The sequence below is a fragment of the Squalius cephalus genome (assembly GCF_949319135.1).
Source record: "Squalius cephalus genome assembly, chromosome: 19".
In the NCBI taxonomy this organism is placed as follows: domain Eukaryota; kingdom Metazoa; phylum Chordata; class Actinopteri; order Cypriniformes; family Leuciscidae; genus Squalius; species Squalius cephalus.
This window is the reverse complement of record NC_137140.1, coordinates 21318201-21325149: the sequence shown is the minus strand read 5'-3', so window position 1 is coordinate 21325149 and position 6949 is coordinate 21318201. Positions and strand designations below refer to the sequence as shown.

General features: G+C 37.5%; 1 protein-coding gene across 1 annotated transcript in view; it reads right to left on the bottom strand.

Annotated features, from left to right (window-relative positions):
- Nucleotides 1–1225: 1225 nt before the first annotated feature.
- The window catches only part of wnt3 (wingless-type MMTV integration site family, member 3), a 30204-nt gene continuing 24480 nt past the window's right edge, over nt 1226–6949 (bottom strand). The window contains exon 4 of the mRNA XM_079850514.1: nt 1226–3342. Coding sequence (XP_079706640.1) covers nt 2863–3342 — 480 coding nt within the window. The 3' untranslated portion in view covers nt 1226–2862. The remainder of the gene's footprint in view (nt 3343–6949) is intronic.

Genomic DNA, 6949 nt, shown 5'->3' with positions numbered 1-6949 from the left:
CATTTATAACTGTTTTTAACTCACTGGTGGTGTCAAAAATGACTGATATATATATATATATATATATATATACGTATATATATATATATATATATATATATATATATATATAATTTCAATGAAATTAATGTACTATATTTTAGTTCAATAATCTTTTTTATTTAATATTTTGTATTTTTAGGGGATTTTATGGTACTAAATTATATTAATGAAATGGTTATTATGATCCTTTTTTTTTACCTGTTAATCACTTTTTGAGCATAAAAATAAAATTTCCGATTTAAACTGTCGTAAATCTTGAATGCTTTGGACTTAACTTTTTTTTTCACTTCAACAATAATCTGCCAAGTGTCGTCTTTAAAAAGAGACCAAACTTAAGTTTATTATTAAGAAAAATGCATAAAAATACTATTTAACATTTTATATGAAATATATATATTTTTATGTTTTACTCTAACATTTTTTACTCTAAAACTGCGAGAAAATCAAAGCCATAAATCTAAATAAGTTGTGTTCTAATTTTGAGGTTGGTTGGGCGCAGTACCAAAACATTTCCACTAGAAGAAATTCATTTCCAAAGTCGTTTTTGAGCGCGAACAGTACAAGTATGACTATTATTATTTAATTTTTTTGGACCTTTGACCCTTTTTGAATCATGTCCATGATATTTTTTTTTTGTGTTCACATAGCAAGTGTCAAACTTTTATCAAGTTTCGTACCGTTATGATGAAGTAAAAAATAAATAAAAAAATGACCGAACAGCACCAGAGGCCAGGTTAATAACCTCACAATGTGAATCTCACATTGTTCTGTGCATACAGCACCAGGAACCTACCGAATAATAATCATGAACAGGTAAAATGTTTTATTTCAGTCAATATTTGTATTGTGCATTGTGTCATGCTTTACTCTGTCATTTTGTTTAGCTACTGGAGTGGAGACACCAGAGGTCCGCCTGCAAACCTACAGGATGATGTCAGCGCTGGAATGACAGAGTAGATGCAGACATGGAGGTCAGATGATTGTGATCTGGTAGATTGAACCCTTTATTTAGCTGCGTGCCAGTGTTGCACAGTATTTTATTTTTATGCCACTACGGAGACAATCATTGGTTGTGTCGTTATCCGCATTGCATATTAAAGGAGGCTACATATAGCACAATATATCAATTGTGCTAGAGTCAATCTTGCATTAAAAAGCAAAATCATGAGACTGTTTTGTTCTTCAAATATATAATCTTAGTTCAGTCATACAGATATATACATTGTGTAATAAATAATATTTATAAAAACATAACATTTTCAGATTATAAAATAAAAAGGGAATTATGAACTTTTAAAGGCTTTGTACAAAACTTTGGATATAGCGGAAGGAGAAATGGAAAAGGGAGCGTAGATGTGACCGGTGAGAGAGGGCTCCTCAAGGATTGGTGTGGATGTGAAGTAGCATTGCGTAGTTGAACTTAATTAACAGGAAGCGTATGGGACTGTCAGAACATGTCGTATGGAAACCTCCTGAAGTCTGTTTCAGCTTTGTGAAGCCAGTCTTTCCTCCATTTAACCCGCACACAGCAGTCCTCCACTTCCAACACGCTCTCATGGCGATTCACAGCTATTTTATGTTTTGGCCAATTGGTGGCTATTTCGTATAAAACTTGTACGATCTTCGTACATTTTCGTAGGATCCTCTTGCGCCCCGGTTAGGTTTATGGATGGACCTTCATTCTTGCTTTTTTCCCAAAATTTGATCAAATTCACATTGTACCAATTCATACGAAATCGCCAAATCGTAAAATCTCATGAGATAGGGTTGCCACTTCCCTCCTTTATTCACCCTCTTATTTCTTTCCTTAACTGTCCTCCTCCTGTTCACTTGTTCTCCTTCCTCTAAGCAAACTTCTCATCAGGGAAGTATTGAAACGGTGCCTTCACAGTCATATACGAGGAGCTTTATCAAAATGAATATGTTAAAAATAATCGTCATAATCTCTAGAATTAGTATACTCATTAGTAGTTTTGTAAGTGCAAATTTTACTGGTCGGGTGCACGTGAGCCCAGTGCGTGTCGTCGCATTCTGCTGTCATGCATTTCACCAGCTGTCATGCACTCATCCAGAAGAGATACCGATGGCTTTGCATGTACATGTTCTGCAAAATATCCTACTGAAATTTTAAAGGGACCCACAATGCCTTTTCCCATTTGCACCGCCCACAGCATTCTACGCTAATTTATCGATTGCATCCCTCCAAACTGCTGTATAAAGCAAATTAACAGGAGGTTTTTATGTAGCAAACAGCAATATGTTCCACGTTTTGAACATATATAATTATAGGGAATGTGGTAGTAGTGTTCAATATGTCCTTGGATGAGGAAACCTTAGAGACCACGAGGGAAAACATGAGCGATGCATTGGATTCAGTAGTATAGCAGGGCGCATTTCGAGACCCAGCGTTCAGTAGTTTCTCGTCGTCCTCCCTCCCTCCCATCCTCTTGTTCTTTCATGCGTGCCTAGTGTCATTGGTTGTAGGTGAACATATCCCGTTTCAGCCCCTGGGCAGTAGGGCGCGATGATCAGAGAGATGGTGTTACAGATAAAGAAGACTGAATGATAACAAGGCATTTCGTTCTTTTGCAGAAGTAATGCGTGCCACTAAAAAAAAAAAGAGTGAGAGGAATGGCAGTAGTAACCATGATGCTCACGTTGGGCATCTTTTGGGGTGTGTAGATCAAAAAGGGCACATTAGTAAAGAGTTCTACCACAGAAGTGCCACTATCATGTGTGTGTTCTCAGTCTCTCCCTCTCCTTCTCTTGCTTTCCGTCCTTTAATGTCCACTAGTCCCTTTCTTCCTCCACCTGCTGCTCTTATTTACACGTGTGCACGTCGTAGACCCTCACACACTCCTGGCAGCTGACGTAGCAGCACCAGTGGAAGATGCAGTGGCATTTCTCCTTGCGCTTTTCTGTCCGTGTGTTATGGCCACGGCCGCAGCACAGCAAGTCGCAGCCCTCAATGCCGTGCGACGACACGTTGCAGACGCGGTCACGGGTACCAAACGAACCCGTCTCTGGGTTTGGCTCGCAGAAGTTGGGAGATCCCTCGTAGTACACCAGGTCTCGCTCGGTGGGGTGTTTGAAGAAGGCGTATTTGGCGCGTAGTGTTTCCACCCAGCCTCTGGACTCCCGGTGTTTCTCCACCACCATCTCGGAGGCACTGTCGTACTTGTCTTTCAGGTAGTCCCCCAACAGCCGGAAGTCAGGCTGCGCCCACCAGCAGGTCTTCACTTCACAGCTGCCTGACAGTCCATGGCACTTACAGCGAAGGTGCATGTTTTCCAGGATGGTCTGGAAAAGAGAAAACATTGGAAATTTGGTATTAGTTTGAGTTATCTATCAAGGACCATTTAAAATGATTGCGGTTGTGCCACTTAAAAATAAAATGGAGGAATATTAAATGATTCATTTAATAACACAAATAAAAATTTGGGCTGTCAAACGATTAATTGCGATTAATCGCATCCAAAATAAAAGTTTGTTTTTACATAATATTTGTGTGTGTATGGTGTATAATTATTTTCTATATATACACACACATGCATGTATATATTTAAGAAAAATTTGTTATTTATATATAATATAAATTATATATAATATAAATATATATACACAGTATATACATGCATGTGTGTGTATTTATATATAGAAAATAATTATACACCATACACACACGTATATTATGTAAAAACAAACTTTTATTTTGGATGCGATTAATCGCGATTAATCGTTTGACAGCCCTAATAAAAATCACTTTATTATAAACAAATCAAATAATTAAAAGACAATTTAATAAACTTTAATAAAATATTTTATAGTTAAATACCATTCAATTATTTATAAAACAGTTTGAACTACTTAAACATTTAAAAAACGATTTAATTCACATGTTAAATTGCAGTTAAATAAAACAGTAGTTCATTAAACATTAGTTAACTACATTAGTTAATATGAACTAATAATTAACTGCACTTCTACAGCATTTATTTATCTTTAACGTTAATTTCAACATTTACTAATACATTATTAATATCAAATGTATTTAGGCATCTTTACACAGAAAAAGCGGCACAGAAACCAAATCTGAAGCGGCATATAATAATCACAATAAATAAAATAATTTGTTAACATTACTTGTAAAGTAACATGAATAAACAATGAAACAGCTGTATTTTAATATTTAACGTTAACAAAGATCAGCAAATACAGTAACAAATGTTGGCCTATTGTTAGTTCATGTAATTAATAGATTAACTGATGTTAACAAATTCAATTTATTGTAAAGTGTTACCAATAAAACAAAAAGTGAATAAATCATTTTTAAATGCATTTGCCAATTGCTTTTCTTCCCTTTTCTGACAGATGCCTTTCTTTAGCCATTTACCAATCATGTTTAAAACATGCTATTGGAAAGTTCACTCACTGCAGCAACCAAGTCTGTCATCGCAAAGGTTCCTAACCACATTTAGTCTGAAATGTTGCTTCTTGTTTAAGAATTGTTGAATAAAAGCAGTATCACAATTGCAGTCATAGTGCATATCAAACTAAATGTCATCACTCTGATCTGTATTTAACTTCTGGACTACAGCTGAACAGCAATCTTCATCATGTGATATTGTTTGATTATTGCCCGTATTATCACCCTGCCCTTTCTAAAGCAGATTTTTAGATCAGAATCCACATAAGTCTCCAACAACCTGGACTGCAAGTTCTTCTGGATGCTCTCAGGCCACAGGTGTTGTTCAGGTGCGGAGCGTGCAGACAGGTCCTTGCAGTTCTCGTCTAATTCTCCTCTGAAGTCCCGCTTAATGGAGTATGCCATCGGCACTATACGTCTTTGTTTTGGTTTGTTTGCCTTAATTTGCTCGCTATATTTAGCTGCAGAATTCCCCAGCTGCGGCGGAAGGCAGGTGTTTGCAGGTCCCTGGGGGTCTAGTTGGGGCCGCTGACATCATGTCCCGAACTCTTTGGGCCCTGAGCGGGTCCCTCAGGCTGCGTGGAAACAATGGAGTATGCGAGGGTCCTGACAGGGCTGACTGTCTCAGTGCCTGCTCCTGTGGTCCCTCGCTGATCAAAGCGCCGGCCTGTTGCAGTGTGGTCTCCGACTGCCCCTTAAGCACCTTTAACGCGAAAGACTCCAATTCTGAGTCATGACAGCAGCAGTGACGGGCTAAACCCTGAATCCCAGTGTTATTCTTCCCTCCCTGCCTTCTTCAAACCACCAACTGAGTTTACACCTCTGTCACGGATTCAGTACAGATGCAAGTTATGAGAGGCATGAAAGGATAAAAGAGGTAATTACCCGGTAATTTCTCAAGAAAATACCAGTTTTAAAGTTGAAAGTCTCTCGGAAAAGGGATCAGGAGATATTTGACAGATCAGCGGTGCATTAACACCTTTGTGAACCGCGGGGTAAGACCCACCCAGGAGTGGCACAAGTACAGCTTTGTTCTTTGTTTGGTTATCATGAACCTGATGGCTTAGAGGTGAAGTGTGTAATTTCTGTGGTACGTACTACCGGAATCACAATCAGTTTCAATGGCCTGACTGACACAAAAACAACATTTTGCTCAGCCAATCATGTGAGTTTGGGGGCGGAACTAGCTGTTTGTCCAAGCAATGACAAATGGAGTATTTGAAAGCAGTCATTATTTAGCATTTCTGTTTGGAGTGGCGCACAAATTACACACTTCACCTAAAGTGATTTCACAAATATGGTGTGTATTCTCAGCTTATCTCTTTTCACATTACATATGTCACCCTTCGGCATATTAACAGCAGACACGATATTGAATTTCAAAAGGGTAATGATGATATCCAGTGGTACTAAGCAGAGGGAGATATAAGGTTACCTAAGTAAAGAAATACACAATATGGCTATAAGTATGTGGACACCTGAACGCCATCTTGGAATAAATTGGGGTCAAAGTCATTAATTAGAAGACAACATACTTTTGGTCATGTGATGTATTTCTCAATGCTGTTTTCAACATGACATCCATGACGCTTGCAATCCTGACTACTGTTCAAAAGTTTGGGGTCAGTTTTTAATGTTATTGAAAGAAGTCTCTATACTCACCAAGGCTGCATTTACTATTTATTATTTTCACTTAACACAGCAGCCATTTTTACAGTATATGATCATGCTCTCATTTATTCAAGTGCAAGACGTAAACAACACGTGCACACAGAAAGCTGCATCAGAAAATCTGAACCAGCCTGGGGTGCGTTTCCCGAAAGCATCGTTAGCCAACTATGGTCGCAAGTTCATTGCAATGTCCATTGAACTCTATTGGTAACGACGGAACTTGCGACCATAGTTGGCCAACGATGCTTTCGGGAAACGCACCCCTGGCTGGGCCAGTAGGAAAACCCTTAGCGTTGAGCCCTGCTATATCAAATGCACAGCTAAAAGTGACATGTATTATTATGGGTTTATGTGAAGATTTTTTACATTTTTTTAAAGCCTATTCAATGTTAAAAATGATGGCTTTCAATTATACTTTAATGATGAATGGCTGTAATTAATGGCCAAAATGGAGGGGGAAAATCCATTGAATAATGACACCAGTAGCAGTATTGATATCAATGATTCATAGTAGTAAAAAGATGCCATTAACCACAATATAATTCATCAATATTATAATATAGTTTCTTCTACAGTAATTTAGAGATTCATTGTGAAATTATAAAACTCTAAAACTGTATTACAAAATCGTATGTTAGGTATGATTTATCATGTTTAAATACAGAAAAATGTGATTATTTATTTTTTAGTTGATTGACAGCACTAATTTGAATATATTTTCAAATGTAATTTATTCTTGATATGGCAGAGCGGAATTTCCAGCATCATTATTCCAGTCTTCAGTGTAACGTGATCCTTCAGAAATCATTC